The sequence below is a fragment of the Nyctibius grandis genome, chromosome 4, assembly GCF_013368605.1.
Source record: "Nyctibius grandis isolate bNycGra1 chromosome 4, bNycGra1.pri, whole genome shotgun sequence".
NCBI classification, from domain to species: Eukaryota; Metazoa; Chordata; class Aves; order Nyctibiiformes; family Nyctibiidae; genus Nyctibius; species Nyctibius grandis.
The window spans coordinates 53,438,384-53,463,450 of NC_090661.1; the positions used below are offsets into that span (position 1 = coordinate 53,438,384).

At 42.8% G+C, this 25,067-nt stretch overlaps 1 protein-coding gene across 3 annotated transcripts in view; it reads left to right on the forward strand.

Annotated features, from left to right (window-relative positions):
* The window catches only part of SPATA7 (spermatogenesis associated 7), a 47,826-nt gene extending 33,932 nt beyond the window's left edge, over window positions 1–13,894 (forward strand). For all 3 annotated transcript variants that reach the window (XM_068399320.1, XM_068399321.1, XM_068399322.1), the window contains 7 exons: window positions 5,661–6,139; window positions 7,034–7,100; window positions 8,714–8,784; window positions 9,714–9,767; window positions 11,176–11,253; window positions 12,703–12,760; window positions 13,118–13,894. In XM_068399320.1, coding sequence (XP_068255421.1) covers window positions 5,661–6,139; window positions 7,034–7,100; window positions 8,714–8,784; window positions 9,714–9,767; window positions 11,176–11,253; window positions 12,703–12,760; window positions 13,118–13,609 — 1,299 coding nt within the window. In that variant the 3' untranslated portion in view covers window positions 13,610–13,894. The remainder of the gene's footprint in view (window positions 1–5,660; window positions 6,140–7,033; window positions 7,101–8,713; window positions 8,785–9,713; window positions 9,768–11,175; window positions 11,254–12,702; window positions 12,761–13,117) is intronic.
* Window positions 13,895–25,067: the final 11,173 nt, after the last annotated feature.

The window sequence follows — 25,067 nt, forward strand, 5'->3', positions numbered from 1 at the left end:
GGACTCCGCTAGACACAGGCCTCCAACTGGACTCTGTCCCATTGACCACCACTCTCTGGCTTCCTTCCTTCAGCCAGTTCACAATCCACCTCACTACCCGATCATCCAGACCACACTTCCTCAGTTTAGCTGCAAGGATGCTGTGGGAGACAGTGTCAAACGCTTTACTGAAATCGAGATAGACCACATCCACAGCTTTACCATCATCTATCCACCGGGTTATGTCCTCATAAAAGGCTATCAAGTTGGTTAAGCATGACTTCCCGTTGGTGAAGCCATGTTGAGTGCCCCTAATATTCCTCCTATCCTTGATGTGCCTAGAGACAGCACCAAGGACAAGTTGCTCCATCACCTTTCCGGAGATGGAGGTGAGGCTGACCGGTCTATAGTTACCCGGGTCCTCCTTCTTGCCCTTTTTGAAGACTGGAGTGACATTCGTTTTCCTCCAGTCCTCAGGCACCTCTCCCGTTGCCCACGACTTAGCAAAGATGATGGAGAGTGGCCTAGCAATGACTTCCGCCAGCTCCCTCAGCACCTGCAGGTGCATCCCATCAGGGCCCATGGATTTATGGATGTCCAGACTGCTTAATTGGTCCCTGACCCAGCCCTCATCTACCAAGACAGATTCCTCCTCTATCCTGACTTCTTCTGGGGCCTCAGGGGTCCGGGGCTCCTCAGGACAGCCTCCAGCAGTATAGACAGAGGCAAAGAAGGCATTCAGTAACTCCGCCTTCTTTTTATCCTCTGTCTCCAGGACCCCCACCTCATTCATCAGTGGGCCTACATTGCCTCTAGTGTTGGTTTTACCTGCAATGTATTTGAAGAAGCCCTTTCTGTTGTCCTTGACCTCTCTTGCAAGGTTTAATTCCAAGGAGGCCTTAGCTTTCCTAGTTGCCTCCCTACATCCTCTGACAACAGACTTATATTCCTCCCAAGTGGCCAGCCCCTCCTTCCACGATCTGTACACCCTCTTCTTCCACTTGAGTTTGCCCAGCAGTTCTCTGTTTAACCATGCAGGTCTCCTGGTACCCTTCCTTGACTTCTTACCTGCTGGGATGCTCTGATCTTGAGCTTGGAAGAAGCAGTCCTTGAATGCTAACCAACTATCTTGGGCCCCCTTACCTTCTAGTACCCTGTCCCATGGGATTTCCCCTAGTAATTGCTTGAAAAGGCCAAAGTTGGCCCTGCTGAAGTCCAGGGTTGTGATTCTGCTAGCTATTCTGTTCCTGCCACATGAGATCCTGAACTCTACCATCTCATGGTCACTACAACCAAGGCTGCCCTCAAACTTCACCGCTTCAACCAGACCCTCCTTGTTAGTGAGGATAAGATCCAGCAGCGCTCCTCTCCTAGTTGGCTCATCCACCATTTGCATCAGAAAGCTATCATCAATGCACTGGAGGAACCTCCTGGACTGAGGATGGCTGGCTGAGTAGGCCTCCCAGCAAATATCAGGGTAGTTGAAATCCCCCACGACAGCCAGGCCCTGCAATTGCGAGACTGCTCTCAGCTGCCTGTAGAAGGCCTCATCACCCTCCTCATCCTGATCCGGTGGCCTGTAATAGACACCCACAACAGTATCACCCCTGCCAGCCTGCCCCTTAATTCGCACCCACAAACTCTCAACTCGCTCCTGATCCGCCCCTGGACAGAACTCAATACATTCTAGCTGCTCACTCACATAAAGAGCAACTCCACCACCTCTCCTTAGTGGCCTGTCTTTCCTGAACAGGACATAGCCATCCATGACCACATTCCAGTCATGCGAGGCATCCCACCAAGTCTCTGTAATTGCCACTAGATCATAGCCCCCCGACCGAACACGGATTTCCAACTCCTCCTGTTTATTCCCCATGCTGCGTGCATTGGTGTACAGGCATTTCAGGGAGCAAGCTGAGCACACCGGTTTCACCCCAGGGGGATGGGAGGCCTCCTGGTCTACCTCAACACTAGAGCATTGCCCCAGTGGTGCAAGCCCAGCTACTACCCCATCCCCCTTCGAATCTAGTTTAAAGCTCTCCGAATGAGTCCTGCTAATTCCTCTCCCAGAACCCTTTTGCCCCTACGACATAAACCTTTCCCATGTATTACTGTCACGCCTGGTGTCTTATAAAACCAGCCATTATCAAAGAACCCAAAGCCCTGCCTGTAGCACCAGTCTCGTAGCCAGGCATTAATAGAGAGAATCCTACTATTCCATCCCACGTCATCACCTGAAAATGGAAGGAGGGAGGAGAAAACAACTTGTGCCCCAGACTCTTTCACCAACCGTCCTAGGGCCTTGTAGTCTTTCTTCATCCCCCTCAGACTATGGGATGCAGCTTCTTCCCCACCTGTCTGGAAGATCAGCAGGGGGTAGTAGTCTGTGGCCTTCACCAGGTTGGGGAGTTTCCTGGTGATATCCCTAATTCGGGCTCCAGGCAGACTGCAGACCTCCCTGTGATGGGGGTCAGCTCTGCATATTGGGCCCTCAGATCCCTTTAGGAAGGAGTCTCCAACCACTAAAACTCCTCTCTTCTTCCTTGTGGAGGAGGTAGCTATACGCCTGTCAGGTTTTTGTGACTGTGGTGGGACCTCTGATATAGGTTGTCTCTCCACCACATCCCCATTGGACCGGCTGTATTCCACTAGGGCTTCATATCTATTTCTCAGAGGCATCTGTGGAGGCAAGGCAGGCAAGGAGGGCACTCGCCTTTTGCCACAGCCATAGACTTGCCTCCACTCACTCCTCTCCTCTAGGTTATTGTTTTCCACCTGAGAGGGGCAGAGTACAGGTGTCCCTCAATCCTGGGAGCTCTCCGGCAGGTGCTCCCATTTTTGTTGCAGGGAGGGCAGAGCCTGGCTCCACCAGTCTATCTCCATTTCAGCCTCCCGAATGCTCCTAAGCCTTTCTACTTCGGCTTGAAGACTTTCAACCTGGCTTTGCAGCTGTGCTGCTCGGCCGAGCAGATCATCTACCTGCTCACAGCGCACACAGCCCCCTGACACCACAGAGACGCTGTAGCATTCCCTGCAGCCTGCGACCTGCACAATTGCCTCCTTCCGTGGGAGCTCTGTCTGGGTTCCCACATCCATTTTGGTCTTCTTCCACCGGGTGGAGACCATTGTTCTTTCACTGAGCTGGGAAATGCCTGTTGGTGACACCCCTGGTTCACAGCTCCTTGGCGCCTTCACAGCTTGGCTGGTTCACAGCTCCTTGGCGCCTTCCTCGCCTTGTGCACTGGGAGGGATTCAGCGCCCTCCCCAACGAGCTGCAAACGGCTGTGGCCTCCCCCGCCCTGAGACACACACAGTCACTGCTGATTCCCCCTCTCCCCTCTGGGCAGGGACTAGTCCCTGTCCTCCCAGAGGCTCTTTATCACCCGATCACAGGGGGTGGTGCTACGCCCCCTCCTCTCCTGACTCGTTGCCGGTATCTTCCGGGTCCGGGGGGGGCGGGGAAGCAGCTCGGGGGTGCTGCTCGGGGGGGCCAGAGTATGAAAACCGCCCGGTACAGCCCGATCTCGCCCCTTGCCCCGCACTCACCTCAGTCGCTGCCGCTGCTGTCGCTGCTGCCGTCGACTCAACACCTCTACTTATGTACATTCTCTTAAATCTTGCTGTTGATGTGGAGCTATATGAACTGCCTGAGTGTAAGGAAAGTAAAATAATTATTTTTAAAAATCTGGCTAGTTAGTTAAAACTGAATTAATTTGGGTTTGTTAGCTGTTATCATAAATACCATTTCCAGGTATTTATGCTTTGAAGTTGAAAATTATTGAAAAGTCTGTCTATGACAGAAATAAAATTTCTATGTCATTGTTCTTTCTCATTTGACAGAAAAAAAAAAGCTCAAGATGTCACTTAGATTTACTTGTCTTTGCCACAGTGTCGTAATACAATTCAGGAATAATGCTGAATTTTTAAGCAATAAGGGGTTTTTTTTCAGAAAGCAGAAAAAATAGCATGGTCTTTTCAAATAACTCATTCTTTAACCTTTCTCAATAACAGACTTAGTTTTCAAATTTTGATTTTAGGTTATCAAGTGTTGTCATATCCCTGGCATTAAAATGATGTTTCTGATAAGACTCAGCCCTTCTAAAATTGAATGTGTTGGAAAATTCCCCATCACCTTCCGTAAGACAGATTTGTGTTCATGGTCATCACTAGTCTCTGGTGTACTTGGCTTCCTCCTTATTAACTACTCTTAATATTTGTTGCAGTGCTTCACTAACTTTTTAACTTACTCAAGACTTAAAAATAACCTTACAGATCTCAAAGAGAAAGAGACGCATAGATGAGCTTTTGCTGTAATATTTCCTATTTTGTTGTGATTGTCCTCCTCATCGAGGAGATTTGTTTGGCTAGATTCTATACAAAATAGATGGTTACTGAAAACCGCAATTAGGCATTCTTACTAACTAAAGTTGGCACCTGCACTTCAACCTGTATATAAAATAGACTCACATTGTGCTTCTTTGGGTGAGGAGTGAGTTAGGTGACCATAATTTTAGTCTGAACCACACACTGCCTACATCTTACCTTAGCCACACCACCAGGTACTACTGATTTGTCTCTGTTGGTTTGTTGTCTAACTACTAGCCTTTTAACTGTATCCTTTTAAAGTAACATTGAATGTGAGTTTGCTTCTGAGAACTGAAGCACATTTTTAAACTCTAATGTGTTGAACAGTTAAGAAGCAGGAGCAGTAATACCATTTCTCTACCATCACCTGAAATCGAGTATATCTATTCATGAACTCAGCAAATTGTTCTCTGTCCTGTTCAACTGTAGTAAGCTAACTACTTTCACTGTTGGCTTTCTGTAGTGTTAGAGGGAAAGTTTCACAGCTGCCTATGTACCTGCTGGGTTGAGAAACCCAAAGGAGAGCAGGATAGAAACTTGACTATGTCTGCTGGAGAACATTATGATTGTATTATCATAGCTATACATTTCTCATGGAGCAGGATGCCCTTACACATCACATGTAACATCCTGTGTTTGTACAGCCCTACAGAAGATGTGCATCTCCCACTTACAGGAAGAAAAGTGTCACACATGGAATAAACAATTACAGTTTTCTTATTCTGTGTCTTAAACTACATTCAGTATTTTCCATGTTGGTCTAAGTTGAATCAGTGTGCAGTGCCCCTTACAGAATAACATCTGATAAAGATAGCCAGTGTGTGATAGGTTTTGAAGCTAATAGGATTTGGAGAGAGAGGCAACTCCACAATTGAAGAGAATATGTACTATGAACTAGTCAGAGGGATAATTATGGCAACTGTCTACCTTACCTTGCCTGGGTGGTATGAACAGAGCGTACCCAGATAAAATAATTTGCCTCAATGCAATGATTCCTTGACTTTTAAAAATGCATTGAGCCTTTGGACTAAAATGATTAAAATTCTTGGTTTGATGTAGCCGTCAATACACTGTAACAAAGCACCAATGTTTTGCTACTGAGGCAAACCATTTTCTTATTACTCTGTTATTTCCAATGACTAGGTTTTAAAATGTGTTAGCACTGGGGCTGCTCTGAAACCAGTTTGATTTTACAAAAATGTAAAGTTTTTACTTACAAAATACCTCCAAGTTGGTAACAGTCATAGCTGGGAGTAACAACTTGAGCAAAGCTGATAACTTGCAAAGCAATCAGATCTTGTTTTAATTTTTTCTAGAGTTTCTTGGAAGCAGAAGACAAAGATGGTCTCTTCCCCTGTGCTCGGCAGGCACAGTACCTATCAAGAGTGCTGTCTCCTTACAGCAAGCATGGCTTGGTTCACGCCAGTCCAGTAACATATGCCAGAAATGATTCTCGGAATACATCTAACGCATCTAACTCAAACTCAAGTGTCAGTACATCAAGTACACCAAGAAAGTGCTCTGGACTTTCATGCAGTTGCTCCACTGATAGTTTTGTGAGCATTAGTCGTTCCCAGAGATGTCAAGGAAGCAACTCCAAAACATACAGTGGGGATCTTCTAGACAGGCACTCTGAATTCTTTACTGATAGACGAAAACCTTTTACTCCACGCACCTTAATATCAGATGCTAAATCTTTCCTGTCAGAGTACAGATATTACACTCCTGCTCGAAGGAAAAGGAAAAATCACTGCAAGCAGCATGTGGAATCTCAAAAGCAGACTGATGTGATCAGGTACAGAGATTAAAACTTTATTTTGAAACTGTGGAATTTAGATGTTATCATAACAGTATCTTCATAAAAGCAACACGTTTTGCCCTCATTTACATTTCTATAAAACCAAAATAATTATTCTGAAATTCTTCTAGACATGCCTTAGCAAAAGCTAGAACAGAATGGGATTTTCCTTTTTTCACCGGCCTATTTTGTTACCTGCTCATTGGAGCAACTGGTTTCAGCTATACAAATTGGATACAAAGTGCCATTAAATCCAAACTGTGGGATCTCACATCTGCTGGGGATAGTTGTTCCTCTCTCTTTTCTTTGCTTTCTCTGATATATAGTTGTGCTTTCTGTCTTCTACAGAATTAACCACTATTAGCAAGTAGTTCACCACTGTTGCCCCTGTAGTCTCATACTTTCTAAGTTGCTAATTAATACATCGTGCAAAGATCCTTTTTTTTTATAAACTCTTGAATGCAGCTCTTCATTGTCGTTTTATCATTTTAATTTAAATGCCTTCAGATGTATCCTGTATAAAATATTTTATACAAAATTAATGTCCTTCTCTTGCATTGAACTCCTTCTTAGCAAATTAAACAGTTTTGATTTAGTTTTGTTTTTACTGATACTACCTCATAAATCTACTACAGCTATCCCGTGTAAATATGCAGCCAAATAATGGATTTGGATCACCTATATATGACTGTCATCATCCTTCAAAATGAACTATAACTTAGTTTTGTTATGTGAATGGAAGTCTGGCAGGAATCTTCTAAACTGTCCAAGACATCAGTACTAGGTCCCAATCAGATTGATGGGAAATTTCCACAGTGGCACTGGTATTCTCATCCTGCATATTTTTAAAGTAGCCTTCTCGGAAATCTGATACATCTCTAAATTTTGTAGCTTTCCATCTGCAGACAAAGCGTCCGAGAGAAAAGTTATGACTGAACAGCAGAAGATCACATTGAAGGTAATACATCATCATTTTGAAGTATATACTTCATCTCTGCCCCAGCAGTATACAGCTGCTTTGTTTCATTCTCTTTATTGCCATGAGATAAATTAGTTCTGTAGATGAGAGAGAGTTTCAGAAGAATGAGTGGAAACAGTAAGAAAAAATATTGAGGCATGTGAAGAGATCTTAGGATATTACAAAATTTAAAATCTTTTTTTTCAACAGTTTTTAGAAGTGCACTATCACTTAAATATCTGTTAAGGACATAGATAATTGGTATATTATTTTTCAGCAGAAGAAGGTAGCTCTTTTTCAAGGATTTTTTTTCTTCATTTTTACGTTGGATAACATATTCCAAAAAGCCCTCAACAGAAGAATTGGAACCAAGGAGTCCCTTCCTCTGAGAAGTACCCAAAACAGCGGGTGGTGAAGTTTTCCTTGATACCGTTTGCTTTCTATCTTGCTCAACGTATCTGGAATGCTTTAATTTCAGATTAAAGCACTTCAAATTCTACCAGCTCCTAGTACTTTTTTCTTGTAGTCACAGAAATGTCTGCATCCATCATTTTGATTTGAATTGCTAAGTGTTTGTGACAGTTGAACTTAGTTTTCTGGTTATTTGGTCTTTCAGAAATTGCCTTAGTGTGTGGTGGTTTAAGATTATTAAATTTTAAAGATGAAATGGAATACCAGCATCTTTGGGAGGCAGAGGGAAGCAGGCAAAAGACCTAAAATATTTCTTAAGACTTCACATCTGAAGTTACTTTGTCTTAATTTGTACCAATATTTGAATGGAAGAGTCTGATCAGAAGTTAGGTTCTTACTTTGTGCTTTATCTTGTAGCCACTATACAGACAAGTCCTTAAATAAACAGCCCTGTCAAACGTAAGAGAACTACTTGAGTAACTGTGGACTTTCTTCCTGAATAAAGGCTGCAGGGTCAGACTTTTTATGTCTCTAGCTTAACAAGGCAAATAATTATGCTTTATTCATTGGAGGAGAGCAGTGAGAGAGCATATTTATAGCTTTACTGAAAACAGAAGAGAGAGTACCTGAATTGATCTGCATGTGACCTCATTAAGAAAAGGTTAAATGACTATTCAGAAGGCTTCACTCCAGTTCCATGAAGAGCTTCTGATTTCATTTCAAAAATATCATATCTGGCTTTTTCTTTGGCTGTTGTAAAAGTGACAATAATAAGTCATGTAGCTTTACAGTGGCCCTTTCAAAGTATTATCATTTAAAATGCAGGTAGTTCGCAACTTTACTTCCCATCAGTTTTGTGCAAGCAGCTCAAGAGATGTGATTTAGAGTGCTGGTTCCTGTTTTTGCATACCAAATTTTACTCCTATTGGTGACATCAACCCCCTCTGGCTTTTAGAGAATTCATCTTTGACATACTTGTCAGGGGAGAAATGTTCCACATCTCCTGTTGCCCCTGATTAAAATTTTGCATGTCAAAGCTGATGACCCTTTGATGCCATATGTCTCAGTTTACCCAAAGTTTCTCAGAAAAGACATAAAATTTGTAGGGCTGCTTAATCACAGGTAGTTATTAGGTTCATTTTAATGGTAAAATTTGCTGTGCATTTGCACTGATAATAAAGATTTTTATCTCTGTGTTGTAGGCTGAAGATAGAAGATATACTGTGGATGAGCCTGAGAAAGAAATAGCTGCTTTTCCATACTCCTTCCTGAGGTGCCTGATTTACAGCAGGAAGGAATATTTGAAGTATTCCTTCTTGCTTTCTGTACAGTTGCTTCTTAGGCCATAAGCCTTCACTACCATTTTTCTTTTTAAGTCTCTTCTCACAGTATTTTCGTTTGATTGGGTTTTTTAGATCAATGGCCTTCCCCAACTTCAAAATCCATGATTTTGTTATTAAAGTTCCACTGAGAAGCCAATTCAGAAAGAGAGCTCTGAAATGTATGAGTATTTTTGTCAGGAGTGAGAGCGATGACATGTTCATACAGCTGTTAGTTCTGTACATCCAAGCATACAGACTATATATGTCTTATACAATACTACAACCAATTACTGGGTTGGTATTCCAATTGGTGTTTCCTTTCAGCAAAAAGGATCTCCAGACATCCAGCCGTTTGAATCTATGATCTGCAAGAATTGCAGACCGGAGGCATTTCCCACATCTTTTTCTGAAAATGTAATACTGAGATTTAGAATATTGTCTACAAGAACAGTGTTGGAAATCAGACCAGAACCCAAGGGCTCCCAGCTGATTCTCCTCATTGCTGACCTAAGTATCATGCATGACTTGCTGATTTGCTCTCTGGGTTTTTCATACAAAGGCATTTTTACCTTAGGAAAAAATTGTACTCTGAGTAAAAAAAAGCACTCATGGGTAGCGGAGGTCTGTGTAATACTGAGGTGTTTTGAGGTATTAGAGCACTGCATCTAGTGGGGTGTTATAATACTTGAACCATAGTCTTTCAGGCTTCAGTGTAAGCAGTGGATTTTGCTACTGGAGCAGGGTTTGGGGGTGTTCTGGTGGGTGTTTTTCCAAGAGGAAGTGGGATAATGGCACAGCTCCAGAAGAAAGTGAAATGCAAGGTAGTGTAAAGGGGTTTTAGAATGTTGCTTTCTTTCTTACCCTCTGATTTTCTGATTAGAGAGACATCGTTGTATTCTCAGCAGTCTTCAGCAAGGAGGACTATCGAGGCTCAGTAAGTATGCTTAAACCGTTTTTCTGCTAATTTGCAACATTAAACTAGAAACTCTTCCTCAAAACTGATGAAACAGTAAATGAGGACTCAGAATAAACTGTTGTTCACAATTTACAGTAGAATTGACATGACTATGAATTGTTATATAATACTTAAAAATTTCCGTGTGAATCTAAAAATGAAGAAAATTCATTGTAACTTCGGAAAAACGATAGACTTTTCTTCTCCAGTGGCTATACTTTAAACCCGGTTCTTTTTTTTTGGTCTATAATCTCTGAAGCAAATGTTGGCAAAATGAAGTATCAAGTTGAAGGGCATTCTTAACACACTTCTGCTCTGAAATTTGATGAGAATTAGAAGAGGTTTGAGTTATATTCAGAAACACTGCCAATCCTCTATCGTGTGACCTTGGGAAAGTCATTTAAATCTTTGTGCTTTAGGAGAGGTTTGTTCTTGCCTAACTTTAAGGATGTAATATAGGTATCAAAGATCAGCTATAGAGATCTTTCTTGACTATAGCGGGAACCAAAATGACAATCTTGAGGCTGGATGACAAATTTTAAATAATGAAAGTCATGCAAGATGTATCCCATTTTTTATTTTCTGTATTAAGACTGGAGGATGATTCAATAGAGCTTGATTGGATACTTGAGGATATCCTCCATCCTTTAGAAGGATGCTATGAAAGAGAAGCAGCACTGAAATCTTTTCTTCTGGGGTTTTCTTTTTTTGTTGTTTTCCAAAGAGAACTCCAGACTTTTGGAGAGTCTCCCATTTAGAGCGATTGGCATCAATAAGGCTTTAAGAGGTATTAAACTAGAGAGAAATTTGATCAAAGAGGTGAAAGCCACATCTCACACTAACAAGGATTTTGTACATCAAAGAGTTGGTGTTTGAAAGGAATGGAGACTGTCAAATAAGCACTTACATTTTTCTGAGCTTCCACTGAGGACTAGCAATTTTCAGGTGCAGTGAGATTCTGTAGAAGCTCCTTTGGAAGCCTTTACTCAGAGCATGAAACTGCAATTTTACACTTTCTTCCCAGTTAGCACCCCTTTCTTCTTGAGCGCAAAGCAGGTTGTGAACGCTTTCCAAGATTTGGTAATTTCCTTACTGAGGTTCTCTCTGCTAATCTATACCACAACAGAAAGTTAACATAAACACGAAGCACCATAGCGACCTTTCTAACAGTCTGATATTTTTCACAGGGTTTTTTATTATTATTCAAAGTGAATGAAAGGCTTAGTTTGTCCTGATAGAATTACCTTTTTGAAAAATAGCAGCTGGTGCCAAGAACTATACAATCTTCTTAATGGCATTTCCCATAAAGGTGATTGGACCTATTGCATGTGTAATATGTGTCTCTATTTTAAAGCATTTAACATTGTGTTTTCTATTCTCCCTGAAGAGAAGAAGAGCTTTTATATTTAGCTTTCCTTGAAGATGTAACAAATGAAATTCTTAGCCTTGGGCTATTTTCTAACAGGTAGGTTACGGTTCTTTTCAAATTTGTAATGGTGTGTCAGAAGCACATGGGCTCTGTAAGAAAGGGAAGTAGTGTTTAGTAATCATTTCCTTGCCTTTAAGAATATATAGATACATAGTTCCCCCTTGCTTTTGTTTTGTTTCCTTTTCTTTTTTGCTTTAGGTAAGAAAGGGGAACTAGGAAAGATGTGTGTGTCATCTACTTTAATCTGCTATGTACTGTGAGATAAACCCTCTGTTAGAAACTGACCTGGAACCCTAGGTGGACTAATGCTAAGAAGAAATCATTTTACTCTGCAACATCTGTTTTGCTAAATAAACCAAGTTATTAATCTTCCACACAACAGATCCTCCATTTTCCTTCTGTCCTTGTTCCTGTTCCAATATGAATTCAGGCTTCAGCATGGGTTGTCAGGATTACGTACTGTTTTAGATAAGGGTTCACCAGTTGCTAAATCAGATTTTTTTCAATAATTAAACAATAAGTTATGATACAATTAATGTATTTGAGTAGTACTCCCGAATTCTTTTCTGTGCCAGTTCTTTCTGATAAAGAACTCTCTGTTTATAGCAAAAAAAACAACAAAACACTGCAGTATTTCTGATACAGAATTTTAACCCGTTTTTGTAATTCTATTTTCAAGGCAGTCCAGCATAATATTCCGATCTTCCTCTGATAATGTTCCCAGCTGTTTTTCTATTCTGTGCACTCCCATTTTTTTTCCTCGTGTCAAGGCTATCAATGAGAATGTTAAGTACACTAAATGAAAAAAATTAATCTTTGAGAAATTTCAAGAGCAATGTCCCTCTGGTTCTTTTTTACAGTAACGTTGTCTTCCCTTAAAGCCCTTCTTACACTGTTTGGTTTTTTTTCTTTAATAATTTCTCATGTAAGCTAGATTAAATTCACTTGACCTTCTGGAAATCTGTTCCAGTGACTGTGTACCTTAGTTGTCACAGAACACTTCCTCTGTGCTGAAATTTTTTCTCATCCTGCTTAAGCAATGGAAGAGAGTTCTCAGGACTGAGGACTTTTCTCTGGACTTTTTTCTGAAGCTGGATTTCATTCCTTCCCTTTATTTACACTTGTGTATATTGGCCACTATGGTGCACCTAAGAGATTCTGGATACTTCAGCATGCCAGCAGAACCACCACTAGATTGTTGGTTTCTCCCACCGCATAGATCCAACAGACCAAACACACCCCAAGTTGTGCTACAAATCACCCCATGGTTACTGTCTGCTTCCCAAAGCTGGGTCTGCGTGCTGAGCACGTGTCCGGTGGGATACCGACTCCAGGTAGCCCTCTTTGTGACAGAGCAGAATTGAAACAATCTTAGTGGTCTCATTCAGCTAAGAAATGAAAATAAAAAACTAAGGTCATTAATTTATGTAGATTTGTTTAAAGTTGGTTTTCTTCCCGTGAAATCATTTAATTGTTCATTTGTAGAGTTCTGGAACAACTGTTTGAGTGTCATATTCAAGAAAATAAGAACCGTTTGGATGAGGTACGTGCTGCCCCCCTAATATTCTCCCTCTCTGCATATTACTTCAGCGAAGTTTCCAAAGTACGGTGGAAATGCACTGGTATATTTGCAGGTAAAGGTAACCAGAGTGCTCAGTGGGGAGCATCTCTCTTCATAAATGAGATTTGCAGACTCACGGATCATGGTAGATCAGGAGTCACAGGTACAGTCACAGAAAAGGGACAATAGCCAGCTCAGTTTGGTGACACTTGCTGTATAATTTAGTCACTTGACTGCAAGCAGCCTGCCTTTCCTTAGGTCAGAATTAAGCCCTGAGTTCTGGGCAGATAGGTGCCGTGCGGCTGGAGGAGTGTCACGCCTTTCTTCTTTCACCCCTAGAGCAAAATGCGCCACTTGTTGGATGTACTGAAAGCAGACCTCGGCTGCAGCCCGGGCAGCGAGGCAGAGCAAACCCACGCAGGCTGGGAAGCCTTTGACTCGCTGGATCTGCAAGAGTTTGATACAATGGAAGAGCTTGAGTTTACCAGTAAAAGTCAGCAGCAAAAAAAAGCTACAAAAAGTGAAGAATTCTTTGGGACTATGGACTTATCATTAAAGGAACCAAACAAATGTGAATCACTAGTATGCAGGGAAAGTCCAAAGGAGACACAGAGCAAGGATTACTTTTCAGAAGATGTTGCGGAAATGGTGAACGCTGGGACAGAGTCTGATTCTTGTGTAAAATCTGAAGAAGACCCAGACGCTTCACCCTCATGTGAAGCAACTTTAAACTTGATTACTTGTGACAGTGATTTGGAAGCCAGCAAGCAACTTGATGATCTCGAGGAAAGCTTTGCAGAGGCCCTTCACGTCTCACATGACTATCCGTAACAGTAGCCAAAACTTAGCTGTTAAATAGGGATAGAGCTAATTCTGTAGAGAATTGCCATTTGTTAAATAGTAGTAAATTATTTGTTTTATTTTCAGTTTATTTCTGTTTAAATACTGCTAAAATCTCTCTAGCAGCATGTTGTTAATTGGGCATTAATTAATCTCTGTATTAATGTAGACTCTAAAGGGCAGTGTCAGTTATCAAAAAAAATTTGTATATTTTGTCTGTAATTGTATAAATGGAACTAACTTTTGAGAATATTAAAATTAGATGTATATTTTTAGAAAGCTGTAAGTTATGAAATATTTATTGTTTTTTATTTATAATAAATTCATTGCTAGTGCAGTTGTGGTCCTTCTATAAAGATCTAAGATTTTGTAGTCTGCAAGAATTCAATGTATCCAACATCAAAACATGGTATACTACATACCTGCAGAGCAGAGATGGAACTGTTTGTCCATCCTGGAAGAGCGCATTGTTTGATGTTAAATCCCATTGAGGCATGAAGGTGTTATAATCAACTTTTTTCCTTTTACAGTAACTGTAGAACATAAGAAACATACCTTTTCCTTGCACTACCTAGGGTGAAATGGGAATGAGTGTGGATAGGCAGCTTTCCGAACATAAGAATTTATTTCTTTTGGTGCAGGTGGATGATCATTCCTTCTTCAGCCCTCAACCATGAACTCAATTGTCTTATTCCTTGTACCAACAGGTATAAAGAGCCATTTTGCAGTATGAGCTGCTCTCAGTCTTTGCCTAACCTCCTGTCAGCTTTCTGGCCTGAAAATGACATTTATCTCTAGCTACTGCTTATGACAGCTCTTGAGCTGTTTCATCCTCGCTGTCCGTGATTCAGCTGATATTTCTGGAAAGCAAAGACTGCAACAATTTTTAAACTGAACAACACTAAAATAAACAGTTCAATTTCTTGCGTTAACAACAACCTTGGTATAACATTCTGCATCAAACTTTGGTTTTGAAAAAAGATTGAGTTGGGTACTGGTTGATGACTAAGACTATCTAGTAGAAGACACATCAGGCATCTTGTACAGCAAACGGAGAAAAGGTGGTCGATCTGATGATTAAAGTTTAAATTGAAGTTAGCGCATGCACTGCACAATTTCTTTTGTCTAATCAGAGTACAGCTGTTACCTGGCATTCACGGTACTGCAGAATGAGCTCAATAGGTTCTGAGGAAATGCTGGGAAGTTACATTGTCTTGCTGTAGGTGAGGAACTATAAGCAGCCTTAGGAACCAGATAAAGCCTGTCCCCAAATACCTCTTAGGATTGGCCTTAATCTCCTTCCTCCAAGGACAAACCCAAGTGGTTACAGTTCATACATACAACTACTACCACCTGCCTCCCCTGTGGCTCATGAGTGTCTACCAAAGACTATTGATTCTGTAAGCTAGAAGACTGATTGCAGCTATAAGTAGCTCCGATAGACGTAGACCACTGCTTCACGTGTGAAGCATAAAATTTTTTGGGGGGAAAAAAAAAATTCAAAAAAACTCTAGAGAAAGCCAAACAAAAGCAAAATTTCTGGCACAGTCATCAGCATTGCAGTGCAGAACATAATTTCCCAAAACAGCAAAAGGCACTTTCTGGGCTGCCTTGGCCACAATAATAAATTACACTTGTTGACAATGACAGCAGACTAGGGTTTATTTTAGCCACGTACATGCGGTGGTGCAGAAGGGCACTACCCTTTCATCTGCTGCGCTCAGCTGGCTGTCTTGTAAATCTGGGCTGCAGTTTGAGTGCTCTGGCTCACTGGAAAGTAGGTAAGATAATGTGAGGATTTTGCATCCCTCTATCAATCAGAGCTTGTCTGGTTGAAAAGACACACACACACCCCCCACCCACCCACCCACCCCATCCCCCCACACACACACACACACCTCCCCCCCAGGGCTGATGATTCAGTACAGTTCGGGGATGGTTTGTCCTCGATCAGGAGTGATCAAAGACCTCCCATCCCCAAGGAAGATCCCTCTCTATTCCTTACCCCACAGAGCTGAAGGGCAGAACGCACCTAGGGAACTATTGTTGGAACAGTTTTAACACAGAGGGACGCGTTAGAAAACGAAAGAGTGTGGTTAGGTGTATCCAAGTATAAAGCCTCTTTGCTCCTCAGCCAGGACTTCACCCACTCCTGGGGCCCTGCATTCCGAGTTCTCCAATCTCAGTCAATAATGGAATTTAGGGGTTTGTTTTTTTTTTCCCTGCCTATCACTACACTGTATAACTTCCATGTCATAAAAAAAGATGATTCAAAAGAGACTTTGGCTTGGTCAACACAAGTCTGATTAAAGATTAAAAATAATTTCACTTTTAAATTCTGCAAATAAAAAAACTTAAACACCACAACAGTGAAAGTGGTCATGACATCACCTTGCAGAAAAGTGCAAATAATGACACACTCATTTCCCGTAGTATGAGTAACACAAAAATAAACAAAAACAGTTCCTTGACCATATTTCCTGTTGATGAGCTGTCTGAACATCAATGACATTTTTTCTGGGTAGATGGAACTTAAAAGAGTAAATAAATCCATTAAAAAAGACTTTTCACAAAGAAAGCATCTGTCTGCCTAAACCACAACCGTGAATATTTCTTGGATCCAGAGTGAAATTTCTGGTACAGAACCAGAAGATCACGCACTCCAGTATCCTAGCAGCTGGAGCAGTCAGCCCAGTCCAAGGAACTGGTTTCTCACTGTACAGCCACTCCCACAAGACAGCAGGGAAAAAGCATTCTAGATGAATGTTATCTATATGCAATCAATTACTTTATCTACAGATCCAAAAGCAAATTCGGGCTACTCGGGGCTTAAAACTTTCTCCCTTTTATTCACATTTACTTTAAGGTCGTGCTTCAAACATAAGTTGTTTAAGCAGCTTGACATGCAAGCCTGACCCACATCACTGATAAGATTAATCAACAGTGCAAGCTTTGGGTTTTTGGTCTCGTCACCTTTTACTTGGTGATATACTCAGGTCTCGGCACAAGCAACAGCAGAACAAGGCAGTCGCAACACCATTACAAATCTGAATGCTTCAGAAGCAACAAACTTAGGAGCAGTCGGCATCTGTGATCTGCAATGTAAAGACATATTTCTGCCCGGATTTATGTGGGTGATGAGCACATGCATAACAACATCAATGTTTACTTCAATCGGACAAAAGCGCGCTATTGTTACTTGCTCTCTTACAAACCGGTGTCTTATCTTTAAAGCCTACAGTTTTGTTGTCACTGCTCTTGTTTTCAAAGGTAGGATTCTGTTTATTTACAAAGCAAAGTGAGGCTTTTGGTTATTTGAAGTAAAGATTAATGTGATGAAAGAAAAAGGTGCTTAGATGTCTTAGGGTTAACCAGAAAACAAAAACCTGCAAGCAAAACCCAAGCTATCATTTTATCCCTGATCAACCCTGTGTCTAGGACACCTACACATTTTTCATTTAGGCTTAGTGGCAGAATGACTCCAGGGTCCTGTTTCTCTGCATTTCTGTACATTTTCACATCATTTATAGCTATGAAACAGTAGATACAGAATGATGCAGCTCAACTGATAACGTTTCATAATTTGCGTACAAATGGCTCCACCAGACAGTGGGGAAAAGAAGGGCTGCTTTTTCCTGTGCAAAGAGTATGAACAAGAGTACTGAAACATCAGCATAAATAAAAATCAGGCCCAGGAGTTTCATTTGTAGCACCTAACACAGGCTGTTTCAATGTGGTGACAGCACAGCTTCTAACCAACAAGACATCCCAGTAACACCTTTCACTGCTACCGTTCCTCTGTGCCTGAGCACCAGTGAAGGGAAAGGTAGCAGTCGCAGGCCACAGCCTGGGGGAAGGAGAAAGAGCAATGGAAAATGAATGTTAAAGGGAATGTAGGAAGAAAGGAAAGGGGAAGGGGAAATCATTATTTATTCCATTTTTTAAAAAATGGTGAGACCTATTATCGGGTAGAACACAGGTACAGAGTAGAAATTTAGATGCCCCTTGTTAATATGTCTTCAAACATATTTTAGACCTCCCTCAATTTTTCCACCTCTGTATTGTAGCATTTGTATTTCAGTATTTGTGACATAAAAATTAATGACAAAGGGAAAAAAAACACAAAACTGTAACTCAGGGTGTGCTTCAGGGAGCTATGGGAAACTCCAGCATCCCACTTTAGTTTCTGAACACCCAAGGCAGGAGCATACTCTGATAAGCAAGTGCAGGGCACTGCAGCTGCATGATGTCTCTAAAGCCACCCAGACCTTTCTCTCTGGCATTCCTAGGAGCTCACACCTGGGATGCACACAGATTACAAGGAACAGAACAGCAACCAGTGATTTTAATAAAAACAATTTCTCACTCTCCAAAACAACCAAACCATATACTCAAGCAGTCCCATCTTCCTGATTCCTTTATCAATCGTGAATTCTGCTTCATTCAGAAACAACCATCTTCACATTCTATTCCAAGTAGCAAAGCAAGTGATACGCAAACAGGTGAGTGGTAAATTAATCTCCCGCACCAGCCACTGCACCAGCATGGGTCACAACCAGCACAACCAGTCAAGGGATCCAGTTTCAAAGCCTGTAGCGGGTCGTGGGCCAGCGGAAGCTGAGCATGTCACAGGGATAAAGCATTGCTGGGAAGGGAAAGGAGAATCAGCAGTTATCACTGGCATGACAAATCATCAGGCGAGCTGTAGAGCACCCGTAGCTCACGTCCATCTCAATCACCTTAAAGAAAACCTAGGAGGACTCCAGGATGTCAGGCAGTCCATGAGTAGCAACAAGAAGAGTTAATTCAAGTGAAGGGACCCAAAATCAGGAATGCTGTGTCTACTGTGCACAGGAGTTTCTGTTCTCTGCAGAAAGCCTCCAGAGCAGCTGGGTTTTCTCTTCAGGGCTCCTAAAGGGTCTGATCCTTTTAGCTCACCCACTAAGCTAATTCCTGCAGACAGCAAAGGGCAGGAGGTGCACCTGACACCCAGGTGACAACACACAAGGTACATTTGCATTCATCTTTTAAACTGTGAGACTGGCCTGCAAAAGGTGTGGGCTCTCAGCCCAGAGCCACATTTTGGGCTGGAGGAGTGCCGGAGGGGCTGAACACCCATCCCCACTGGGCACAGGCACGGGCTGCTGCGGTGCCCTCGCTGCTCCTGTGCATCACAAGCTTCAGCACACATAGTCTCCCCTGCAGTCCTTCCAGCCCTACTGCATCAGGGGAATGAAATTAGACCTTGAGAAGGGCAAGTAAAGGCTACATAAATGGAGCAGGAAGGCATATGAAACTTGAGAGAGAGAGAAACTCGAACACAGCCTCAGCCTGGCAGGCCACAGAGCTATGCTGTCCCATTCTCACAGAGGACAGGCAGCGTGATCTGTAGCACGAGGTGCAGAGCTCTCTGCAGTTATCCCAAGAATTCAGCAAGCCCGCAGGACTCCCCTTACAGTATCTGCGCGAGGGCTGCAGCATACCTCACATCTCACAGCAGCCAGAGCCTGGTTCCAGAAGATGAGTAACAGAACTATGAGGTGACCCCAGCTCTTCCCAGCTATCTGTTTCACTCATAAGCATGCTCACATGCCAAATAAGACGTGAAGCAACGTGTCAAAGGCCACCAGCTCTCCTGTCAGCCTGAGAATTCCTTGCAGAACCTCAGAGGTGTAGCCTCTCCAACCAGACATTCAGCTCAGAGGCATTTGGCACCATGCTTTTTCCCAACGTTTGACACAAGCAAGACCAGAGATGATAGCATAGGTTTGGGAGCTGGCTATGAGGCTTCCCAAATGCTGGGCACAGCCATCTCAGATAACAGTGGATTGCAAGAGAAAGATAGAAGAGCTCGAGTTCTCATCTCAGTTTCCCTTTGCCCAGAAACAAGCTTGCATGATGGGTCCTCCCCTCCCACCTTGAGAGTGTTAAGCCTTACACAGGGTCTTTCAGCTTAAACATAGGTCTTTCAAAGGCCCTCGCTGTAGCTTTCCATAGCATGTGTTTTCTCCATGGCTGTTGCTCAATATTTGAACTTCTTAGAGCCTCTGTTCAGTTCACTTCATGGTGCAATCAGATCTCTCCAAAGGGTTCTTGGGCACATCTCCACAACCAGCTCCTTGTTGTCCATCCCTTTACCCAAAAAAGCAACTGACAGGTGAGAGCACACCGCTGCCATAAAGCGCCCATGATGCAGTCTCAGGCACACTCCAGTAACAAAGCTACGGGGCAGGTGAGCAATGGGACGGGCCAGCCCATGGCCAAAGCTAGCTTCACAGGTATCAGGACAATGCAGCCTATAGTATTAGTGCAGTATTTCCAGTTTCTTTCAACAGAGAATGTAAATTAGCCTCAGTTCTGCTTATTTGTCATTATTTAAACACCAGCATTGTGCAGAGGCATAAGGCTGACCTTTTGTCCTGAAAACAGGCTCAAACAGAGCATTTTACAGAATCACAGAATCAACCAGGTTGGAAGAGACCTCAGGGATCATCGAGTCCAACCCTTGCCCTGACACCACCATGTCAACTAGACCATGGCACTAAGTGCCATGTCAAGTCTTTTCTTAAACACATCCAGAGATGGTGACTCCACCACCTCCCTGGGCAGCCCATTCCAATGTCTAATGACCCTTTCTGAAAAGAAATTCTTCCTGATGTCCAACCTGAACCTCCCCTGGCGAAGCTTGAGGCTGTGCCCTCTTGTCCTATCACTAGTTGCCCGGGAGAAGAGGCCAACTCCCACTTCACTACAACCTCCCTTCAGGTAGTTGTAGACTGCAATAAGGTCACCTCTGAGCCTCCTCTTCTCCAGGCTAAACAACCCCAGCTCCCTCAGCCATTCCTCATAGGTCAGACCTTCCAGACCCTTCACCAGCTTGGTCGCCCTCCTCTGGACTCGCTCCAACACCTCAATATCTTCCTTGAAGTGCGGGGCCCAGAACTGGACACAGTATTCAAGGTGCGGCCTCACCAGTGCCGAGTACAGAGGGACGATCACTCCCCTAGACTGGCTGGCTACACTATTCCTAATAGAGGCCAGGATGCCATTGGCCTTCTTGGCCACCTGGGCACACTGCTGGCTCATGTTTAGCCGGCTGTCCATCAGCACCCCCAGGTCTCTTTCCACTGGGCCGCTTTCACCACTCTTCCCCCAGCCTGTAGCGCTGCATGGGGTTGTTGTGGCCCAAGTGTAAGACCCGGCACTTGTTCTTGTTGAACCTCATGCCGTTGGTCTTGGCCCATCTATCTACCCTGTCCAGATCCCTCTGTAGGGCCTTCCTACCCTCCAGCAGATCGACACTCCCACCCAGCTTGGTGTCATCTGCAAATTTGCTGAGGGTGCACTCAATCCCCACGTCTAGACCATCTATAAAGATATTGAACAGCACCGGCCCCAGAACTGAGCCCTGGGGAACACCGCTAGTGACCGGCCGCCAGTTGGACTTTGTCCCATTCACCACCACTCTCTGGGCTCGGCCATCCAGCCAGTTTTTAACCCATTGAAGAGTCCACCCATCCAAGCCCCGGGCAGCCAGTTTGTCTAGGAGGATGCTGTGGGAGACAGTGTTGAATGCCTTACTGAAGTCTAGATAGACTACATCCACAGCCCTGCCCTCATCTACTAAGCGGGTCACTTGGTCACTTATTTCCAGCTTGATGGCATAAATGCACTGAAAGTGCTAAACTCACCTTGGCAGCCCTCCTAACTAACACCATGGCACTAAAGATAAATTTTGCTCTGACTGCAGGGAGTGCATATACTCAGCAATGCTCCTTATTTTAGGTAGATGATTGTTTTATCTGCAGTGCATCCAAGCTACTGCATCTAATACCTGTCATTTGGATTCCTATCACTCTTCTGATTGAGGTGACTGTGGAACAGCTCCTTCTGCTCTTTATACCTAAGGAACTTGGGAAGAAAACAAATCCTTCATCAACCATCTACATTTGTTTTTATTTTTGGTGAACAATTGCACTTTTCTCCTCCTTCCTAATTACATTTTGATCCTGACTACTAACATAATGCAGTGTTTCCCTTCTCCTTATGAAGGAGAAAACAGATGTCCTCATTTGGACAAGGCATTGCTACAGGAACCCATGCACTCTAGCAAGAGTCACAGTGCATCTACAGAAGGTGGTAGGGATCATTTTCAGGTAAGGCTGAAAGAGCCATCCAGCAGGACAGAGGAAGAATCAATCACCCACCAGCACCCTGGAAGGAATAAGTCCTTGGGCTCAGCGTCCCAGGGGGATATTTCACCAGAACAAGTGGGATCAACAGGCCAGCTGTCTCAGACTGGCTGAGCCACTGTGTTGCATGTGATTTTCTCCTTAATCCTTCTGGAGCTGCTGTCAGGAACTGAATCAAACCTGGAGTTTTGATAGACTTGATTCTTGTCTATATACTTCTCTTTTTCAAGCCAGAAGTTGCCCCCAAAGACAATCTAATCAGATTTACTGATTATCATAGCTGGCCTACCTCTGCAAGATAGCTTTCAGGACCACAAGAATCAGGAAACAAAAATAATGCCATATTTTTAGTGTGTCAGTGAAAGGATGGCTTAAACAGAAAAACTGAGGCAGTACAATTCCCCAAGATTTATAGTTTCAAATTAAATTGCTTCTCCTAATTCAGGGAAAGAAGTAAACATTTGCAACTGATGGAATTTAAAGTGATAGAGACCTACAGCTTCTGGTCTTCAGGAGACAACTCATTTTTGAAACACAGAGTGAGCACTTGCTATTTCTGGAGGCTCAGAGACAGTCACTACAGAACAAATGAATATATTTCTATACTGCTATGGTGCAGAAAACTCAATAAACCCTGATAAATCTGCTAAAATAATATCTTCCACATTATCAAACTAAAAACAAACTATCTTCTATTTTTCTGAAGTCTTTTGCTAAAGATTTTGTCAATGGAAAGACATTTTCAGCTTCAATCAGTCACGAATAGCACAGCATGCAGACAGAAGAAATCAGATACACACATGCACACATGAGGTATGCAGTTCGTTTGAATCACTGATTATCAGTATTAGCCAGGCTTGACAGAGGCTTTCTTCATAGGTACTTAACACCAGTGAAAATTCTTCATTCGCCTCTGGGTATGTTAATTCGGGGTCTGTTCGTGGAAGGATTTGATGTCCTTCTAAATTTACGTAAGGCACATGATTGTCATTTTAGAAATGGCTAATAATAATAATCATCTGAACCTCATCTGCAAGCCCTCCAAGTCTTTTCCGGTTGTTTTGTTTATTACAACAGATATTTTAAATCCATAGAATAAGCAGGGCAGCAAATAATACTGGTTTGGTATGCTGGCGATGGCAGATGTTTGGTTTAAACTTAGGTGCCCGTCTGAAAGATTGACACGTAGATCAGTTTGGGACACGTGGTGATTGATCAGAAATGGGACAGAATTTTTCTAAGCTCTACCCCTTCTAGCTCCCACAACTATGTTGTACCGTTTTGCAGGCAGAGAGCCCAAGAACACCCATGTGCCCTGAAGTCCTTGCTTCAGAAAAGCTCCCAAAGAATGTAATGAAGTCAAATGTTACAGCGTGTCTTCAAACTTGTGCAACTCTGAAAGATAAAGAAGTTCTGTGGTAAAATAGTCCCAGGCTCACCCATCTCCTACTTATGCTTTGTTTCATTTTGAATTAATGAGGCTAGTTTAAAGCAATTATAATAACAACAGAAATAGTTTTTAAGTAACAGAACCACCGTTTCCATACGCATTATGTTCCACTGGAGCTACAGAACTGCCATCACTCAAACACAAGTGCTGATGGCAGAAGGTTCAGCTTGCCCAAGAGCCAGATCAAGCCGATGGGATATACAGCGATATGAAGTCACTTGCTTGGTTCAGAGGTGATGAGCATTCACCTATCACGCAGTCCTCACTCAGCTCCAACTCTCCTGCAACACCATTCTCCAGTCAATACCTGTGTAAGTGACTTTCCCATCATGCCCACAAATTGTGATCATCCACGAGTAGTTCTCAGGCTGCAGGATGTAAACTGGCAACGTTTCTGTGGCACTGGGCAGCTTCTGTCTCCATGCAGCAGAGTCCAGCCTTCCAGAGGATGCTCATAAAAATAGCAGAGAGAGAGAACACACATTTATATGCTGCCATTGACCCCTCAGGGAAAAGGAATGGGTGTAAAAAGAATCCTATCAGATCCTAAAGAGAGCAACTGTCACATGTAAAACTTCCAGCTAGGTACCTAGCATTGCTGAGTTTCATGTAACCTTCATCTATCCACAACCATTCCAGATTTAAACAACCCTAACAGCTGAATGAGAGCTAACTTTGGTTCCCCTAATCAAGGCACTAGGCTAGGAACCTCTCTCATCAGCTCCCCTAAGTTTCTGTTGTACAAAGTCCTGAAGCTCTTGCCCAGGAGAGCTACTGGCCAGCTGTGCCAGACCCAAGAATCAAGCTGCTTCCCTGCCAGCCAGCTCTGGCCACCAGAAGGCTCTAATGGGGATCTTACAGTGGCTGCAAAAGAACAGCTACACTTTAGAGCAATTTGGATTTAGGGGAAATTTAGGTTTCTGAAGAGACCTTTGCCTCAGGTCTAAAACCAGTATAAATAGTAAGTCTGATCAGAACTGCTGGGTGTTCTTACGATGTGCTTAAGACCCCAAGAAGTCATATTTCCCTCTTCTGACTTTCAATCTATGTCAAATAAGGGAGCTTTGCCCACACTGAACATCGCACAGGACATTCCCCAGGATTTGGGAACTGATCAGACAAATACATAGATAGCTGGTATGTTACTGTCTTACCTTAAGCTGATTAATGCCATCGAACTGAGCATACCTAGAATAAAAATTTTTGTTAAAAGCCTGTTCGTTTCACATAGTTAACTGGGCAGTGCACTAGGCATTTAGCAAAGACAAGGGAAATGCAATTGTCCAGTGTGAAATCGCGATGTCTGGGGTGCAATTCATTTATCATGACGTTATGAGGTCTTGTGCTGCCCCAGGTGTTATACAGCAAGCCTTTTGCACCACCTCCCTTACTTCAGTGTTAGTTATTGGTAGCAGCTCCACTGATAGTAAGTAAGTATACAATCAACTGTTTCTTCTCTCACATGCTTTTGGAAAGGGTTTTTTAACTTTCAAAACCTTTTTATCCCTCCTCCAACTTAAAGGTTACAGGCAAATTGAATGTTCAATACTGAAAATAGCTTTAGAAAATGCAAAACATTATAAACAATAATGACAGGGCAGCAGGCACAAGACTTCGCTGCCACAGAGATTGTAGCTATTAGTATTTGACAGTACAAGTTTTATATTCGTACTGAGATGCAGGACAGTACTTGCAGCACTTTAGAACAGAGATAGCACCTTTGTGTTCAGAAGGTAAAGTCCCAACCTAGGACTACACATGAAAAGTTCTCTGATTTTTCTTTTAATAATGGAACAATAAAAACTCA